General features: G+C 52.7%; 1 protein-coding gene across 2 annotated transcripts in view; it reads left to right on the top strand.

Annotated features, from left to right (window-relative positions):
- The window catches only part of LOXHD1 (lipoxygenase homology PLAT domains 1), a 155,169-nt gene that overhangs the window by 99,835 nt on the left and 35,223 nt on the right, over window positions 1-20,111 (top strand). Inside the window, exons 25-33 of one of the 2 annotated variants that reach the window (XM_056138462.1) lie at window positions 540-704; window positions 2,821-3,002; window positions 4,397-4,513; window positions 5,463-5,625; window positions 9,622-9,776; window positions 12,469-12,678; window positions 12,761-12,896; window positions 15,846-16,054; window positions 16,869-17,054. In XM_056138462.1, the coding sequence (XP_055994437.1) occupies window positions 540-704; window positions 2,821-3,002; window positions 4,397-4,513; window positions 5,463-5,625; window positions 9,622-9,776; window positions 12,469-12,678; window positions 12,761-12,896; window positions 15,846-16,054; window positions 16,869-17,054 (1,523 nt within the window). The remainder of the gene's footprint in view (window positions 1-539; window positions 705-2,820; window positions 3,003-4,396; window positions 4,514-5,462; window positions 5,626-9,621; window positions 9,777-12,468; window positions 12,679-12,760; window positions 12,897-15,845; window positions 16,055-16,868; window positions 17,055-20,111) is intronic. The other variant, XM_056138463.1, reaches the window with a different exon arrangement.

Below are 20,111 nucleotides of genomic sequence, written 5' to 3'. Positions count from 1 at the left end.
CAGGGCCCATGTCTGTTCTTTCTGGAAGGAGATGTACTGTCATCGCTCTGCAAACCACGCTTGAGAAGCCTGAGGAAGGAGGCCCTTCTAGCCCCTGGCTGCTGGTTCCTTGTTCCAGAACTTTCCTCTTTGGGGCAGAACCATCCTCCTTCGTGACCTCTCTCTCCTGCATGCAGCGCATTCTGAAGTCCAGGAGCCGGGGCTGCCCTCTTGCTCTCCAGGGAGGCCATGTTAAAGCCATGGGTCATACAGAGCCCCTGTTGGGATGGTCTAAAACTCATAACAGCATCCTTGCCCCCTCCCTCCTGTCATCTCTTCCCCTCCCTCCTTTGCTTTACCCCCATGTCTCCAACAAGAGCGTACCGTGTGCTCTCCCCTCTGTGGGGTGCCTGTTCTCAGAAATCACTGGAGCAGACTGCCATGCTCCTGGAGAATAGTGGGCCTTGGGTGGAAGGCAGGAGGGACACTGGGTGGACCGAGAGTGATGCCCATAAGTGGCCTCCGGGGGTCTCTATGCATATGTGTCTCCTTCCCTCCAGGCAAGGCACCAGGCTGGTTTGTGGACTGGGTGGAGGTCGACGCTCCCTCTCTTGGAAAGTGTATGACATTTCCCTGTGGCCGCTGGCTGGCCAAGAATGAAGATGACGGGGCTATCACCCGGGACCTCTTCCACGCGGAGCTCCAGACGAGGCTGTACACACCATGTAGGACCCTGCTTCTATTGCCAGATCCCCTCCCCTGCCTCCCCACCCAGGGTCACTCCTTCCTCCAGTGCCCACAGTGATCCATGTCACTTGGTCCTTTCTCCAGTTCCCCGGCTCTGGTGGGTTGCACATGAATAGCAGACCCAGGGAAAGGAAGCAAGGGAATCATTCCAAACTCCTCTCCTAGCTAGCTGGTGGCGAAAGGCACCTGAAGTCCTGGAGCTCAGTCTCCTGTTTACAAACAGATGTTTGCACAGGATGTTAGTTAAACCACTCTTTCCACCACCCCACTACCAAAGGGAGGCAGACAAAGGTCTCACTATGAAAAATCATTACCAATCCCATCATCAATTCCCAATACACTGAAAAAAAAATAGTCGCAGTGAGAGTTTCTCTTGATTGAGGAAAAACTCTGGAAGGGGAAAATTTTGGTGAAGTTTAGACACGTTCATTCCACTATCAGGAAGTGACCGATAGGTCCACCCTGGAAATCAAACTGAACTCAATCCAACTATAAGAATTTGTCTGACCAGAGAGATAGATAATACAGCTGTAAGGTGCTTGCCTTGCACTGACCTGACCCAAGTTTGATTCCTGTCACTACATATGGTCCCGAGTTCTCTCAGGAGTGGGGATTCCTGACCACAGAGCCAGGGGTAAGCCCTGAGCACCACTGGGTGTGGCCCCAACACATTACCCACATCCAAGAACCAAACAGAAAGCTACAAATCCCTTATGTTAAAGACAAGAAAATCGAGGCCCAGAGCTACTTGTTCAAGGACTCACAGTTTCTCATGGCAGGCTCCGACCTAGAAGAATGAGGGATAGAAGTCTTGCCAGACCTTTCCACGGCCTTTCCCCATGACTGGCGGGCTCAGGAAAGCTACTAGCCTCTGCTCCAGGACTCCTAGATCTCAGACTGTGCAGAAGTGCTGAGCACTCAGAGGAAGAGTCCACAGCTGCGGGGTTGCCTGGTTTCCTCTTCATTGGTTTAGACCCTGATCAGGCAATTATGGGAGCCCCAGGGGCCTCCTCTCCCTGTGTCTGAGGGAGAGGTTATCCACATGGGATTTGGAGCCAGACACACCTGGGTTTGAGTTCAGATTCCTCTGCTTACGGGTCATCTAACCTGGGGAGGTCCCTCCCCTATCTGAGTCCTGTCTTCACCTGGTGAGATGAGTGACACGAACATTGGCTCTAGTGGGTGGCCGTTGAAGGCTCAGAATAGTGAGATTTAGACCAGGCTTAGAGCAAGAGCTTGGGGAGCGGCCAAAACCCAGGGCCGCAGGGGCATCCCCAAACAGAGGAGCCTCGGTCACAGGCAGAGTGGGTCTGCCCCTCCGCACAGCCCACTCCGTCCCAGGTCCGGGAGTTCAGGGAAATTGGCCCTGGGACCCTTTCTCTGGGTTTCCCCTCTTCTTTCCTCACTAAGTCATGACTCAGAGTAAGGGCATGTGTTGCTATACAAAAGTATGAACCTCCCGTAGAGTCACCAGAAACATCTCTCCCTGCCATGCTTCACATACAATACAGCCGTATTAATCCGAGTCCATGTGTATAGAAAAAAATAATAATAAAACCTGGTGACAGACACTGCCCCCTTAATTCACAGCAACCTGGTAATGGGTTCCATAAGTGGATGAGCCATACACCTTTTAGTGTCAAGATTTCGCCTAAAATCTGAGTTGAACAGCTCCCATGGCCCACCTTGTTGGGAGCCCTCAGGAGGGTGTCTGGGTCTTTGGTTAATGATCACCCCCAACATTTGTGAGGCAGAAGGTGTTTGGCTTTCTGTTTCTGCCTGTGGCTGCCCTTCAAGGAACTGCGTGTTCGCTGCTGGCCTGAGGTGGCCTCTGTTGACCATAGATAATGCCTAGGGCTCCTAGTGGACCCTAGGTGTTCTGCTCCTCTCCCCTCATGCCCCAGTTAATTAATAGAAGATCACAAAGTCAATGGATACAGAAGATCATCAGTAAACTGAGGGAGCCTGAACGAGGGGTTCCCAGGGTACCAGCTCCTGGTCAGGACTCGGGGGTGGCTGTGTGTGCAGACCTGGACCTGGCTTAAGTTTGTTCCCATTGTCACCCCCTCATCTGTCCTCTGTTCCCCTGCACAGTTGTCCCTTATGAGATCACCCTGTACACCAGCGATGTCTTTGCGGCTGGGACAGATGCCAACATCTTCATCGTCATCTATGGCTGCGATGCCGTGTGCACCCAGGAGAAATACCTGTGCACCAACAAAAGGGAGCAGAAGCTCTTCTTTGAGAGGAAGTCGGCCTCCCGCTTCATCATGGAGGTGCTGCAGGCGGCAGGGGGCAGGCTGGGGTCAAGGGTCTTGGATGATCATTGTAGGGGCCAAGGGAAGTGTGGCCTGCAGTGAGGGTGATGGGCAGTTCTACCCAAGGCTTTCGGGGAACCCAGAGTGAGAGCACCTGTGTTTTGGGTGCTGGGGCTTCAGCTCTTTACTGATCCATCTTCAGGAGAGAGTTGGAGTGTTACCTGTGCCCCAGGGTTCTGCTTCTGACTCAGCTGCTGATTTCTAAGCAAGCCCCATTTCTCTCTCTGCAGCCTCTACCTCAGACAGGGCGTCAGGGCCGAGCAAACAGCATAGAGAGCTCAGATTGTCACTCCTGGTTTCAGAGAATTGAACCCAGGGCTCCTGCCAGCAAAGCTGTGCTCCAGCCCTCTGAGCCTCTCCCTGGCCCAATTTATTGATTTACACTCTTTGGAGTGTGTGTGTGTGTGTGTGTGTGTGTGTGTGTGTGTGTGTGTGTGTGTGTAAGAATCAAACGCAGAGTCTCACTCACTTCCTTCTTACCTAGCACTCTCTTCATTCAGCATGATATTCTCCAGTCCCATTCCTATTGCCACAAATGGCATAGTTTTGTTCTTTCTTATAGCTCCATTATATATATGCCACAACTTCTTGACCCATGTATCTGTAGTTGGCTACTGTATTAAGTGCAGTGATGAACATAGGTGTGCATACGTCCTTTCAAATGAATGTTTCTTTGTGTTTTGGGGATAGATACCAAGAAGTGATATTGCTAGACCAAGTGTGTGTTCAGTCCTACTTTTGGAGAAATCTCACTATTGCTTTCCATAGAGGAGTCAGACTGAAAGGGGCAGATGCAAAATGATCCCGCTCATATAGGGCTTAGAGATACATGGGGAGATAGCAACAAAGATCCAAAGGCAACATTAAGGAAAATTGATCCACGCAGTTGAGTTGAGGGGATAGTAAGAGGGAGGGGAGTTGGAGTTCTTTGGGGAGGGAAACAGGCACATAGGTGAGGGGTGTGGTGTTGAAATAATGTCCATGAGAAGTCATTATTAATAGTGTTGTAAGCCAAACAAAATTAAACTATGAGAAAGAGCTGATGGACCAGAGTACTGGGGGTAAGACTTATTTTAAGTGTGTGTGTCTACCTTTGTGTGAGTGTGTGTGTGTGTGTGTGTGTGTGTGTGTGTGTGAACAGAAGGGTTGATGGTAGCATATGCAGAAGAATGTGGGGCTGGTAAGGCTGGAGGAATGACACTTAGAGGTCGCCAACCCTAGGGTGGGTGCTGTTGAGTCCCATCCTCCCCACCCTCTCCCTCTTCCTCTCCCCCTCCTCCCCTCCTCCCTTGCTCTCTCCTTCCTTCCTCCCTCCCTAGGGCTGACATCCGGTGCCTGTTCTCCTCCCCCAGCTAGAAGATGTGGGAGAGATTATTGAAAAGATTAGGATCGGCCATGATAACACAGGCATCAACCCCGGTTGGCACTGCTCCCATGTGGACATCCGCAGGCTCCTCCCCGACAAGGATGTGAGTTTCTAGCCACGTTCAGTGTCACCTGCTGGTCCCCATGTTCCTTTCCAGAAGTGACCAGACCACTTTTCTATCTGAGTCTCAGTCTCTGAGTACAGTGTGCCCCACTCACCCCTATCTCTGAATTAAGGCAGAAGCCTGAGTGTCCAGGACAGGGGTCAGTTCCCTGCCCCCACTACAGAGTCAGAGTTCCAGTGGGTTCCTAAGCACGTGTGTCCGTCACTTTATGGAAAGAAACCAGGCCCCAGAACACCAGGAAAGTGTTCTGAGACCCCAGAGTTCTAAACTTGGGGGGGCATCACACACCATCAACTAGCACAGTGTCACCTACCATTTATAAGCCAATCACAAAAAAGACGCAAACATATGAATAAATCATATGAATAAATCATGAAAAACCAAACCTAGAGCCAGAGTGATAGTACAGCAGGTAGGGCGCTTGCTTTGCATGTGGCTAATCTGGATTTGAACACTGGCACCTCATATTGTCCCTTGAGCACTGCCAGGAGTGATCCCTGAGTGAAAAACCAGGAGTAAGTCCCAAGCACCACCATATGTGGGCCCCAAATCCAGAAAAACAGAATACTTAGGTGGGGTCCTATGGGTGACTCAGGAGCAATGGAAAACCCAGAGCTCTGCCTCTCCCACACTGCCTGAGAATGCAGGAGTGCCAATACCCAAGTGCCCATGAGGGTGTAGTCCTGGGCATGGACGTCCCAGTTTCTAAGGAAGAGGAGGTATGCAGAGGTGGGGTCAGGGCCCAGTGCTGGTTCATCTGTTTGCAGCCCATCTGACCCTCATCCTCTCCTTGTTGCATGTTCACTGTTGATTAAGGGCAGCTCTCTGTCTCTCTGTCTCTCTGTTTCTCTCTGTCTCTGTCTGTCTGTCTGTCTGTCTGTCTCTCTCTCTCTCTCTCTCTCTCTCTCTCTCTCTCTCTCTCTCTCAGGGCACGGAAACCTTGACTTTCCCTTGTGACCGGTGGCTGGCCACCTCCGAGGATGACAAGAAGACCATCCGAGAACTGGTTCCTTATGACATCTTCACGGAGAAGTACATGAAGGATGGGTCCCTGCGACAAGTCTACAAGGAGGTGGAGGAGCCGCTGGATAGTGAGTGTTGGCTTGTTTCCTGGAGCATGTGTAGCAGAGCCCTAGCTGGGGGATCCTGTCCCCCTTTGGGTGTGGTGTAGTCCCTGGAGGTGCTCAGAGGCTCTGTACCCCACCAAACTGCACACTGCAAATCACTGCTGAGCTGTTCTTCCCTGTATTCTTCTCTTCCTCTGTGGCCAAGGCTGCACCCCTCCTGGGCCTCGTCTCCATAGTGACATGGTTCTGCTGCTGGTCTGGGCCTGAGTCTGCCCTCTCTAAATCTCCTTGCCGTGTCCACTTGGCAGCTATTCAGAAGCACCAGGATAACGGGAACGTGGGTGCTAGTGTGTTTGCTCTGGGGCCTGGGGCAAGGGTCCCGGTCATGGTTTCATTTCTTTTTTTAGGTTGGGTCACACCCAGTTGTGCCCTGGCCTTACTCCTGACTCTGTGCTCAGGGATCACTCCTGAGGGGCTCATGGGACCAGATGGGGCTCCAGGGTTCTGAATTTTTCCCTTACCTTATCTTTTCCTCCCTGATTCAGGGTTCACTGGGGGGATTTGTCCTCTTGTGCATCTTACTTTGCTTTTGCTCCATCAATTGCTTGTTCTTTCCTTGCTTCTCTCAGGGAAGCTGCTCCTCATTGCCCAGTGCTCAGTTCTTGGCCTTCTCTTGTATCTTTCTAAGTTGTGCATGTAGAAGGAGCATACAGGTGTATGCAGAGATGGACATGTACACATAACACACACGCACACATTCTTCCTGGATCCCTTGAATAGAGCTGCACCTCTCTCTCACCAGCAATACCAAGGCCCATATCCGTTTATTCAGCAGCTGGTAAGCGCTGGGATCCCTCTGTACTGTCAGGAGCCAAATCCACCGTACAATGATGAGATATGGACAAACACCCTGGGTCTATGTATGCGGATGGCCTCCAGGACCAGAGATGCTCCAGGGCTGGGAAATCCGACTTCTATTCTTGACTGGGGGAAGGACACAGCTCTGAATAGTCGCTCCTTCCTGGGACATCATGAGATGTTCCCCACATGTACTTCTCTCTCTGGATTTTCTTTGCTGTCAAATCTGAGGGGAATCAGCCCTTTTCACTTTGATCCCAGAAGACACCCGGGAAAGCTGTCCCAGCGGCATCCTTGGGCTGTGCTGTGTTAATAACATGCCACAAACCCACACTGTGCTGGGTGATGTTTCTAGGGAAACATCTTTGCACCGAGAGCGCTGTGTGGCCGGGGTGGGATGGGGAGGGAGGAGGATCCAGAAATAGCCCATCTGAATACACAGCCTCATTGCTCAGCGCCCAGAGGGCTGAATCAGTCATTTCAGGCTCCAAAGGAAGGGGAGCCATGAGGGTGGCAGGATGTTTTACCCCAGTCCTGGGGTGTAGCACCCCAGTCCAGGACCCAGGCCTTGAGAAAATGGGCTCAAATGTGGTACGAGGCTGAAAGCCAGGTGGGCAAGTTGGCAGTCGATGACGAAGTCTGAAGCGCCCGAGAATCCTGATGTGGTCTGTCTATACTCAAGGACCCGCCTGAGAAGATTTCAGTGATTAATGCAGCTCGAGTCGTGCTGGCTAGATTGGGAGTGTGGGGGTCTGGGATTTTCAGGGATTCTCAGGGAGTGCTCCAGAGCAGAGTGTGGGCAGGAGGGTGCAGATGAGACTAGACTGTAAAAGGCTTAAGAAGAGAGGTGTGGGGTTCAGGGTTGGGTGTGAGTTTGGGGCCCTGGTCTAATCTAGGCGGGTAATGTGCCAGGGGCGTGGCCCACAGTTTGAGGGAGACTGGAACTACAAACCTGGGCTAGCGAGGGTCTAGGCGAGGAGGTGGAAATACTGCTGCAGAAGGGATGTCTCCAGAGGCCAGTAGAGCTGGTAGCCATGGGGATTCAGGATGCTGTGAGGGGAAGGGGACCTGGTGGGGCATTAAGCCCGGGACTATGTGTTCCCAAGCAGCAAGATGGACAAAAACACTAATTCGACAATGCAAAAGCAGTAGGAGTTTTATTCCAGTATACTGAGGTCAACTATGTCACCCACAGAGTGGTCTCTTGATAGCAGCCCTGACTTCAGGCAGCATCAAGCAGTTTATATAGGGTTTGATTACATAAGCAGTACATGCCTTATTGTTTCAGAAAGAAATCTTACTTAGCTACCAAACAAAGGTGTTTTATCAAGTGTCTAAGGTAACAGTGGTCAGGCAATAGTAAAACAATAGTTTTCACTAGCAGTTTATGGTTACTTATGCTACTCATTCCATTTTTTTTGTTTTGTTTCATTTTTTGTTTTTTTTTTTTTGTTTTTGTTTTTTTGCTTTTTGGGTCACATCCAGGGGTTACTCCTGGCTCTTCACTCAGGAATTACTCCTGGCGGTGCTCGGGGGACCATATGGGATGCTGGGAATCAAACCCAGGTTGGCCACATGCAAGGCAAATGCCCTACCCGCTGTGCCATCACTCCAGCCCTAATACTCATTCTTTTAGGGTTAACAAAAGGCAATTGCTGGGGCATTGTGAGAATTGATTGATTGAGCTCACTTGCTGAGTCCAGGAACTTTCCCAGATGGGTTCAGGTTGGCCAGTTGCACATTGTTTCATTGCTGGAAAACTGAAACTGTTTCAGTTCCAGTAACTGAACCTGAGGCCTAGCTAATTTTGCTGATTTCTGCTGCTTCTCATGGTGACAGTTTCACCCTTACATGGCCATGTGGGGAGAGATCCACAGGTGGGGGTGGAGCTTCATAGCATCACACCCACTCAGAGTTCATTCAGTAAACAGATTCCCTTCAAGCCATGGTTGCTAATGCTCATCTAAGGGTCTGGGGAGACAGCTCAGGGCCAGGAGCTTGAGCCTAGCATGCACAAAGACCCCCAGCCCTGTCTGCTCTTCTCTCAGCCCCTCCACAGGTGGCCCTGGCAGTCCCCGGCATTGCAGGGCCCAAGCAGGGCTGCATCACTGGACTAAGCCCTGAACCACACAGCCTGGTTGTCCCACCACCACTGGCAGTGGCCCAGCCCACCTGAGCACCGCTGGGAAGTATGCCTCAATTTGTTTTTTAAAGAAAAATCCATCTCAGGCTCTGCAGAAAGGCCATGTAAGGGTCCTGAGCTCAGTGGAAGGGTCTGGCCCGACGGGGCAGGTTGGGTCCAACCCCCCAGGGCCCTCCTGCAGGTACCAGGGTCGGCCCCCATACCAGGTGCCACTTCTCTGAAGGGGCAGGCACGCCTGGAGGCCATCTGCTGTGCTCATCTCTTTGCTCTGATGCCTCTTGGTGCCTGCCCTCCAGGGCCAGTCCATAAAGTGTGGGAGACGGACACTGCTCAGACAAGCCACCTCACTTGTCCCCACCTCGGTTCTGCCTGTGAGAGAAGGACTCGGTCTCAGGGAAGCAGAATTCATCAGGTCCTGCTCCAGTTGGGGGTGCTGGATTGGGCTGAGAGGAAGGAAGCACCTCCTTTCTTGCAGCTAGGCTGGAGGCTCTGAGATCTCTGTATTTGAGCAGAATCCTCCATCCTCCACTCACAGGACTTGGGGGCCTCAGAGAGACTCCTAGGGTACCCCAGGGTTGGGGGAAGTCACAGCTTACAGGTGAAGAGAAGAGGGTATTGGCAGGGGTGGAGAGGCCTGTGCCTCTGACCTGGACATCAGCTTGTGGGCTGGATACCCCCTCTACACATGAGGTGGAGGACTGGGGTGCCTTCAGGACCTTTGGGGTGCTATATATGCACAGGTCTGCAAGCACCCCAGTAATAAGCAAGCAGATGTGGGTATCTAAGGGCGTCGGGAGGCATCTCCTGCTCTCTTGAAGCTGCCTGTGTCCAAGTCGGATGTGTCCATGAATACCTGGCCTTGGAGCCACAGGGACTATGGGCCATGAAACAGAGACATTTGTCTGAAATGGGGGGGGGGGTGGTGTTCACTTCCTCCTCATACAAAGCCCCCAAACCTTAAGTGGTGCTGTTCTTCTCTTCCCGTGCCTATCTGTCTGCCTGTTTCACTGCCCGGCCAGTCGTTCTGTACTCGGTGCAGATCTTCACAGGAAACGTGCCCGGGGCAGGGACCGACGCCAAGGTCTACATCACCATCTACGGAGACCTGGGGGACACAGGGGAGCGCTACCTCGGCAAGTCAGAGAACCGCACCAACAAGTTCGAGAAAGGGACGGTGGGTTACCCCTCACCTGGCTGGGAAACCCCTGGGCCCTTCACTCTATCCAGTTGCCCAGCATCCAGAAAAGTGCCTCTGACCTTGAGCTCTGGTTTCCTGCTTGTGAAGCGGGAAGAGTGATGTGACAGTTACTTAGAGCCCTGGACACACACACATACACGCACACACACACACACACACACACACACACACACACATACATGCATATGCACACATGCACGCACACACACACTAAAAACAACAGCACTCACATCCAATGGTACTGCTAGGTTGGGGGTCACTCCCAGTGAAACTGAGGTTTGGTACTTGAGCTCATTATTGCCTGGGGGGCACCAGGCTATCCCTAGAGGTACTGGACAGCAAACGCAGGGCCTCACACATTCAAGGTTTATGTTCCACCTCTTGATTTGCTCCCTATTCCCCATCTATTGCGCTGTTGGAGGTAGCACCCAGGAAATGGAAGCACTGAGCACAAATGGGATGTTCAAGAGATCACAGACCTTGTGGTGTCAGGGACTAGACCAGGCCCACCAGTCTCAGATGTGTTCACACAGGCTGCTGTGGTCAGGCACCCTGACCCATGGCTGGTGCCAGATCAACTGAGTTCAGATCCTGACACTCACTAGCTGTGTGATCTTGGTCATGCCACTTACCAGCTCTGTGCTTCTGTCTCCTCAAATGTTGTACAAGTGACGTTAGTCCCAGAGCCACCTGGGCATGGTCAACAGGCCAGCAGCAGCCAGCGCTGGTAAATCAGTTCCAGGCACAGAGCAGACAAAGCACGTTTGCTGAGCGCAGAAATGAGAGCATACATGAAGGCGAAGCCCTCCTCTGTGCTCAGAGTTGGGATTCCTTTCCTCTTCATGATGGCTACCAGACAAGCATGCCTGTTCCACTGTGTACCTTGTTCTTTTGCTGCCATCCTCACACCCTATAGGGGATCTGGAGTTTCTTGCTTCAGCCCCTGATGCTCTGCGTAGCCTCCAGTTCACCTCTGGCGTCTTCAAGATTATGTTAGTCTCAGTTTATGCCCTGGAACTGTCCTCACTGGCCACCCCTCTCCTGCACACACATGAGGTCAGTCACTAGAGCTCAGAGTTATATCTCAGATCAGTCTGGTCACCCATCACTGCAGTGCCCTTCTCAGCCTTCCTGCTCCTCAGGAAGGAGCCCGGGAGCCCCCGCCTGAAAGTCACCCCCAGGAGATCTCTCAGGTCCCTTGCTTCCTGCCTCCTCTGTCCACCTGGCTGACTGCTGTGGTTCACTCCAGCCATCGGGAGTCCCAGAATGTCAGGTCATCCTGTGCCTTTGTGGAGCTCATTGCCCCATGAGCCTTGGTTTCCTGCAGTGTCCTAAGCATTGCATTGCTTTCTAGAATGCCCCACATGCCCCTGCGAAGTTCCGAATCTCTGTGCACCCAGAGACAGATGCCGCCAGAGGAGAGCATAACACACGAGTGTTCACTCCCTTTTTTTATGACACGTGACATTTCTCCTGTCTGGCTGTGGCCTGCCAGTGGGCACCATGGAGATGTATCCGACAGGACACACAGGGCAGAGCCACTCACCTGTCCTGAGGGGCTGCCCATCACAGAATCATCACACTACCATTATTAAGCTTAATCTCTGACCCTGGAGAGTGCATGTTGTTCCCTGGTCAAAAATGACCCTGAAGGGGACCAGAGAGATAGTACAACACACTTGCCTTGCACGCAGATGACTCGGGTTCAATCTCCAGCTCCCCATTTGGTCCCCTGAGCACCACCAAGGGAAATCCCTGAACACAGAGCCAGCAGTAACCCCTACTAGCCACAAACACATTATCTTACAGCAAAAGCCCTTGTGCTTACATGAAGGTGCCCCACACCAGGAAAGATGAAAGATGGGAGGTTGACAGCCAGGGGCAATGCCTCCTTTTGCTCTAAGGAACTTGTCACTGACCAGGGTCCCTCGGCCCACCTGTGTCTACGCCTTCATCATGCTTAGCCACAGTCTGGTCCTGGTGGTGGCCTACAGCCTCTGGCTCATGTCCAGGGCTACTCCCCACCCTGTGGCCAGTGCCTTTCCTCTCCTTCCTACTGTGAGGATCATTGGGGGTCACAGACATCCCATCTCATTCGAGTCTGGGTTTCTTCAGTATGCTCTTCCTCCTGTCCCCAAGCTCACGTCATCACCTTTAACCTGTGTTTTGCCCCAACATCACCATGGCCTGGAGCTCCCCATCTCCTGGAGCCCTTCCAAACACAGCTGAGTATACTGGGCTGCTGTCACTCCAGAGGGGCACAGAGGGGCATCACAATGCCCCATCAGAGCCTTCCTGGTGCCCCCTGTCATGCCTACTTCCCTCTCGGGCCTGCAGCAACCCTCACTTCCCTGCCTCCCTGGGCAGGCAGTGCAGAGTCCCTCCCGAAAGCTGCCCAAGTCACTGTCCCATGCCTGAACTCAGGCCATCCTGCCTGCACCTCCAGCCCATCCCAGGTCCCTCCCCACACAATGCAGGGGCATCCCAGGGGAACTGATGGGGCCACTGGAGGAACCAGGCCTGTGACAGGGCTTTCCAGGCTTCCACAATGCTGGGTCTATAATGTCTCTGTGGCCAACTGGTGCAGAATGGAGGGTGCCCGATGGGTCAGGGGCAGCGGGTGGAGGGAGGAGCAAACCCCACTAGGCCCTGCGCCTGTCACCCTCAGGCCGACACCTTCATCATTGAAGCTGCTGACCTGGGCGTCATCTACAAGATCAAGCTGCGACATGACAACAGCAAGTGGTGTGCAGACTGGTACGTGGAGAAGGTGGAGATCTGGAATGACACCAATGAGGATGAGTTCCTGTTCCTCTGCGGCCGCTGGCTGTCCCTGAAGAAGGAGGATGGGCGGTTAGAGAGGCTCTTTTATGAGAAGGTGCATCCCTGTCCTCCTCGGCCCCCGGGGGAGGAGGGAGTGGAAGGGGTCACTCCTGACAGGCTCACATGCTTCCTGACAGGAGTACACAGGTGACCGCAGCAGCAACTGCAGCAGTCCGGCTGACTTCTGGGAGATCGCGCTGAGCTCCAAGATGGCCGACGTGGACATTGCCACAGTGACAGGGCCCATGGCCAACTACGTGCAGGATGGCCCAGGTGAGCCAGCCAAGAGACCCTCGGGGAAGGAGCCCTGTGCAGGATTGGTTAATCCAGCATTTTTCTTTTTTAATTGAATCACCATGAGAACAGTTACAGAGCTTTTGGGTTTAAGTCTCAGTCACACAATGATCAAACACCCATCCCTTCATCAGTGCACATTTTCCACCACCAAGAACCCCAGTATACCCCCCTATCCCTTCCCCTGCCTGTGTGGCAGATGAATTCTACTTTACTCTTTCTCTACTTTGATTACATTCAATATTTCGACAAAATACCCACCATTATTATTTGGAATTTTCCCCCAAAATCAGACCTGCCGAAAAGGCATCATTAAATAATTTGTTTTCTATTGCTGATTATGAAAAGCATATGATGTCACATGGCTGCGATAGCTTGATAAGTAGCCGGAGAAGCCATTCGTGGGTGGCAACTCAGGGTCTCGATGGGGCAGGGGAGAAGGGCCGTTTCTACCCCCATCCTGTGAGACCCCATGTGTCTCATCGCTGCAGTCTCATACCTGAATGTCTAATAGGCTCTGAAAGATGGTGGCCACTGTGCTGCTGGTGGGGAAAAGGTGGAAGGGACAACACCTTTTTCCCACCCTGGGTAGCACGGCACCACAGCTTAATGCAAAGTCCGGATGCATTTCTTTCAAAAGCTGCTAGGTTCCAAGTTTGGTTTGTGTGCATCTGGGATCATGGCTGTTAAGGAGCTCAATAAGTAGCTGGAGGAGCCATTTGTGGGTGGCAACTCAGGGTGTCGTTGGGTCGGGGGAATTCATTATTTCTTAACGGAGGGTCACAGAAATTCTGAGGGGGACCCAGGTGAATACCATGTCGAAGGGGGGCCATAGGGTGAGACTAGGATCCAACAAGTGAGATACTGGGGTACCACTGGGAGGAAACCAGATCTGAAGGTGGCCATGAGTGAACAAAGACAAACAAACTCTGGATTTAGCTCATCCTCAACAGGCTGCGCTTTAATGCCCCAGCCCTTGGTCATTTATTCCATTTTCATGCCTAGTGTCGATTTTCATCTTTCTCTACAGCCATCCAAGGTGAGAGGTCCCTTACTCACTCCTTTTCCAGATTGAAAAACAGAATCTGAGAGAAGCATGGATCCCTGGGAGTCCTCTCCTGGCCCTCCCAGCTGGTCAGCCCAGGGCTGCCCCATACCCTGGACTCAGGTACACTGAAGATGGTCCATGCTGTGGTAGCAGCTTAGGGACCCCTGATGTCCTGAGGGTGTTTTTTTTAATGAAGTTCTATTTTTAGGTTCTGACAATAAAACATGGCCTTGGGCAAGTCTCTCATTGAACTTCAGTACTCCCACCCAATAAAAAAATATTGAAAACACACACACACACACACACACACACACACACACACACTTGTTTTTCCAGCTAGATTTTTGAAATCAAGAAGTTCTCTAATTTGCCTACTGGGTGTTTCAACGCATGACCTTTCCCTTGGGTCCTTGTACAAGAAGAGCATAAACACCCCAGTATTCCTTCCTGTAGGCCACGTTGTAGTTCTGTGGAGCTGGAAGATACTGTTCTTCTGGGACTCTCCTTTCTACCAGCGTGTGAGCAGCTGGGCCCACAAGAAAGGGCCTCTCCTTGCAGAAATGCCATCTGTGATTAATGTAGGAGGGTGCAGAGTGGGGCTCTCCTGATAAAGAGAAAGCAAGCCCATGGCAGATACAGAAACCAGGCAGATGGCCCCAGCCTGGAGACTCTTCTGGGAGACAAATTGTGCCATCTACAAGCCTCTGCACTGGCCAGTGTCTCCTGGGCTATTATGGACGATGAGCCCTGAGAGTTCCTGGTTCATATCAACAGAGATTCGGAGACTGGAGAAGGCAGCCTAGACCAATAAGGAATTTTCTTCCTCTCACACAAAAGTTCCTGAGCATCTTTGGGTGTAGCTCTGGAGACCCCCACATACTTCTGGGTGTGGCCCTGGTGGTCCTGACATTGTAGGGCCTGGAGTAGTTCTGCGTCCTTTGGCACTAGCTACTCAGAGTGGGAGTGGTCCCCAGACTCCCTGAGCTTGGCTTGGGACAGCCCCTCCCTGACAGTTGGATCTAATATACCTGCCTCAGTAAAGTTAGGGATCTGATTCTTCTAATTTGGTCCCTCGCAACCTTTAGAGAGATGTGCATTCTAAAGATTGCACATGTCTTCAAGATGGCTTCTGAAGCACCAGCCATCACATGCACCACATCCCATGGAGAATGAATGGAAGACTGTAATGGGAGGAAAGAAGTTTCCTTCTAGTGGAGTCAGATCCTGTCAAAGAAAGTTCCCTCAATAGCCACCTAATTGTATTTGTTTGTATATGCTGGTCATCCCTAGCTGCAAGGAGAATGGCTATTGGATGGGTAACTAGACCTCTTGTCACACTACCAGAACAAGTTTGTATGCTGATGAATTTGGTCTGTTTCAGAAACGTGGGCCTTCAGAATTTTCATTTACTTAATTATTTTTCCCTAAATTCCTACTTACTGTGAGATTTTATATATGTCAGTCACAGTAAGTGTTTCAAGCATGCAGCCCCTGTACTCGGGAGCCCCTCAGACATATGGCCCTTGTACTCAGGAGCACCTTAGTCCTGTAGCCCCTACACTCCCCATACTCGGGAATATTTCAGGCACACAGCCCCTGTCTTTGGGGAGTAATGATATTTCTGAGCCTCCTGTCCACAGGGGTACTAGAAGCCCATAAACTCCTTAGCTAACCTGCCCCGAGCTGTGGCAAGTTGCTCTACGCTCTTCTCTGAAGCGCTGTCATCCCCTTATCTCCATGGAGTGACCCTTGCCACAGAGAATTCTACTTTCTGAAACATTCTGTTGCATTTAGGGGGTGCAGAGGGCTGTACCAGATGTCACCATCACGTCTGCCAGCCCTTTTGGAGACACCCCCCCCCCCCGTCAAATCTCCTGCAGTGATCCCCTACTACGTGTCGGTCACCACTGGAAAGCACAAGGACGCAGCCACCGACAGCCGTGCCTTCATCTTACTCATCGGGGAGGATGATGAGCGCAGTAACCGCATCTGGCTGGACTACCCCCGAGGAAAGCGGGGCTTCAGCCGTGGCTCCGTGGAGGAGTTCTACGTGGCCGGCTTGGACGTGGGCCTCATCAAGAAGATAGAGGTGGGGCCTGGATGGTGACCAGTCCCAGATGGGAAGGTGCTGGCCAGTGTCTGATTGGGGTGGGTACCAGGAAATCCAGACAAGTGGCTCAGATCTGAGCTCAGAGTAGCCAACAAGGGCAGATGTCATGGTTCTGGCCATCAGTAATGGGTAACATGGGGAGTTACCTGCCCCTCCATCTCCTGGGCTCTTCCCACCCATGGGGGCAACTTGAGGATTCATTCTCCACTGCCATGGATCAAAGGAGCACAAACCCATCTCACAGCTCCACAGACACGCGTTTGCCGGGTCCTCCTCCTCAGTCTCACTGTCTGGAGACCAGGACCCCACAAGTGCTGTACTTTCATCCAAGGATGGAATCTTCTTTACAGCCCACGGGCTGTGCTGGAGTTTCCTTCCTGATGGTTGAAGGACTGAGGTCTTCCATAGTCAGGGGCACCCCCAGCCTGTCACCCTCTCCAAAATGCAACAGCTTCGGGGTGGAGAAGGAAAGTCTGCTTGTGATCCTCTGGATTTGTCCCTCTCTGACATCTAGACCCACGCGGCCACTTTGAACAAGGGCTCTGATTAGATCAGGCCCATCAGAGCACTTGCGTGAACTTAGACTTCTGAGTTCATTCAAGTTCTGAGTTCATTCAACAACAGAGATCTCAGTACTTTATGCAAGCCTCTTGCCCTCCATGGGTGAACCTTGGCATATGCACCCCCGAGTGCAGAGTACAGAGCTCCACGGAGGGTGGAAGGGGGTGCTAAGCAGATAGGGCTTCGTTCCACTGTTTCCAGACCCTCACAGCCCTGGTGTGGCCCCTCCTAGCTGGGCCATGACGGGGCCTCTCCCGAGAGCTGCTGGCTGGTAGAGGAGCTGTGTTTGGCTGTGCCCACCCAGGGCACCAAGTACACCTTGCGTTGCAATTGCTGGCTCGCCAAGGACCGAGGTGATGGCGTCACTTCCCGCGTCTTCGACCTCCTGGATGCCATGGTGGTGAACATTGGGGTGAAGGTGAGGAGGGGGCTTGTGTGGGTGCAGGGGTTGGGGAGCAGGAGAAGAGGTGGTAGTGAGGGAGGCTGGAGGTGTGCTCCTGGGAGATCATGGCCAGGTACAGTGGCGGACTCTCCTGCTCTGCCACAGTGTGCCCCTTCCCTCTCTGGGCCTCACCTAGAATAATGCCTCCCATCCCGCTCTTCATAAGACCTTGATGAGAATGAGTGTGACCCGAGGATCTCAGCAAGCCAACGGCTCTACACAGACAAATACTGCTATTATCCTGAGGAAGCCCAGTGGCACCAGAAGAGCATGAAGGGGGTGAGGGAAATTGGGTGCAGTGAGGGGCCTCTGCATGAGACCCCCTCACCTAAGAGAGGCTGGAAGGTGGGGCTCTGAGATCCTGTATTCAAACTGTCCAGTGACCCAGGACAAGCTGTGTAGACACAGTGCTTGCTTGCCTGGGCTGCGGGCAGGAGGCCTGGGCACTGCGGCTAAGGATACAAGGGCAGTGGGTGGCCCAGATGCCTCTGGCTCATATAACCCTGTGGCTTCGGTTTCTTGGAAAAGTGGTGGGGTTACCTAAAGACTCTGCTGTCATCTTCGCCCCGGGGTGAACCACAGCCTACTGGATTTATATGAGAAATGACTCCACTATGCCCACCAGCTTTCCTGGGCTGGGCCTTCTGTGTTATAGATGGAGACATAAAGAGGGGAGCCACGATAGCCTCCAAAATCTATTTTCTGGAGTAGGAGGAGCCTCCCTAAGGGACGCCTGGATCATTCCTGGTGATACTTTGCTGACCAGGTTGGGGTCTGGCCACATGATGCTGTCTTGGACCCTCTGGAATGGGGCCATTAGGACCACGCTTGGGCTGCCAGGATGAAGCTCTGGGGGGGGGGCAGGGGGTTCGCAATGTGAAGTATGCATTCCAACCCTTAGGTTGTCTCCCTAACTGATCCTAAAATTACAAAAGTGAGGCAAGCTACACCCCTGTGAGGAGCCAGAGAGCAGAACTTTCTGCAGCACAGATGCCCCCGGGCAGCTCCCCTTAACCCCTGGGTGGACACAGGGGTGAGCACCCACTGTCCAGAAACCCTGTCCCAATGCCCAGGCTGCTTGCGGTGGGTATGTGGGCAGGTGCCACTCCAGACACAGGCTTGCTCTGCTCTCTGCTGGGTCTGTCTGGGCTGTGGGTAAGAGGCCATCTCTCCCACATCCATCCCGAGCTTCTTCATCCCCCCAAGTCACAGTCCTGCTGCCTCTGTGACAGTTTTTTTTAATTTTTATTAGTGAAACACCATGAGATACAGTTGTAGATGTACAAATTTTTGTGCTTGGGTTTCAATTATATAACGATTGAGTACCCATCCCTCCACCAGTGCCCCTTCTCCACCACCACTGATACCAGTATCCCTCCCATCCCCCATACTCCCATCCCACCCCACCCCTGTGGCAGGGCATTCCTTTTGTTTTCTCTCTCCTTTTGGGTGCTGTGGTTTGCAAAAGAGGCATTGAGTGGCAATCATGTTCGGTCTATAGTCTACTTTCAGCATGCATCTCTCATCTTGGGAGGATCCTCCCAACACCCTTTATTTGGAGCTCCCTTCTCTATCTGAGCTGCATTCATCTGGGGAATATAAAGTAACAAAATAGGAGACTAACTCCCAAGAATAGCCGAGATAAGTGCCAGAAGGTTCACTCCATGGCTTGGAGGCCAGCCACACATGCTAGGGGAAAAGGCAGCTCTGTGACAGTTTTTAAAAGGAACCCCAGGTTCCTGTGGTTCGACTGTCTTCCTAGGATGTTTGAGATCATACCTGAGTGAGAAAAACTCTTTCTAAAAACACCGCTCAGACCTAGTAAGGATGTGTCTGTATGGCGGACATGACAGTGGACACAGCAGATGGCCCAAAGGCCCCTGGAGTCCTGCTCCTCTCCAGCACCATAATCCCATGGGTATCTGAGCCAGCGCTGGGCACACTGCCCCCACCCCCCCACCCCCACCCTGCAGGCCTCCTGCCCAGCATGGAGAGTTTCCCTGGATGAGTAATAGACTCTTCCGTCATTCCTAGTAAACGGCTCCCGGCCTGCAAATGCCCCTGGTCACATTCCAGGAGTGAAGATTCTAGATGCCTCTGCAAAGTCACCCCCAGGCATCACACGGCGAGGCTGTGCTCACTGCTCTGGATGACTTAGCTCTCTTACTGCGGTCTGAGCGGGCAGACTCAGAGGTGGGGATCTATTGGGCCCTGGGCAGAGCCTGGTGAGAGGGCAGGGGGACAGGCTTGTTTAAGGCAGACAGTCAGTCTGGCATTTCCCATACTGAGGGGTACAGCTTTCCTGGACCCCAGGACACAACTGCTAGGCCGTGGACACGTGGTGATGGATCCTGAAGATGGCAGGGCCACAGGGCTCCCAGGGATCGAGGGAGATGCCTCTGGGCTTCCCTGAAGCTGAGCCTGGACCCTGCTGAGGAAGAGCAGCTGCTCCCAGCCCCCGTCCCACCAGGAGGACAGACAGAGACCTCAGCATCCTCTTTGGAGTAGATGTGGGGCCATAGGGCCAACCCCCAGCTATAGGGCAGAAAAGATAGACCCCGCAATCGCCCCAGCACCCATGTGAATGCGGAGCACCACCACTATGGTGGTCCTCTCTCCCCAGGATCAGAGATGTGCTGGGCAGGAGGAAGGGGGCCAGAATCTCCCTTCACATGCCCCACATGGCCGCTGCAGGGGGTTGATAGTCAGTGGTTGCTTCCTTCTGCAATGCCCTGGGCTTCCTTCTGCCTCCCCATTTCACAGCAGATGAAGCAGAGATTGGGGCGGAAGGCATCAGTATGAGCCAGGGTTGGGGATTGGGGAGGGTGTTCTGGATGGTTGGGTGGGACCCTTGACAAATGGGGCCATGGTCATGCTTCTATTTTGCACCTACAGCTTCTCTGTCAAGGGCAAGTCAGAGTGAGCTTGGAACTGGGCAGTGGGGATGGTGAGACACCAGGGGGGCTGAGGTAGTCACATGTGTTTGGAGTAGCGTTTCGCTGCACCAACTTGGGGAGTGTGTCATGCTGTCCC

This window comes from Sorex fumeus, unplaced genomic scaffold (assembly GCF_029834395.1).
Source record: "Sorex fumeus unplaced genomic scaffold, SorFum_2.1 ptg000128l, whole genome shotgun sequence".
Classification (NCBI taxonomy): domain Eukaryota; kingdom Metazoa; phylum Chordata; class Mammalia; order Eulipotyphla; family Soricidae; genus Sorex; species Sorex fumeus.
Note: the sequence above shows the minus strand (reverse complement) of the source record. Positions and strands in the feature narration are given on the sequence as shown.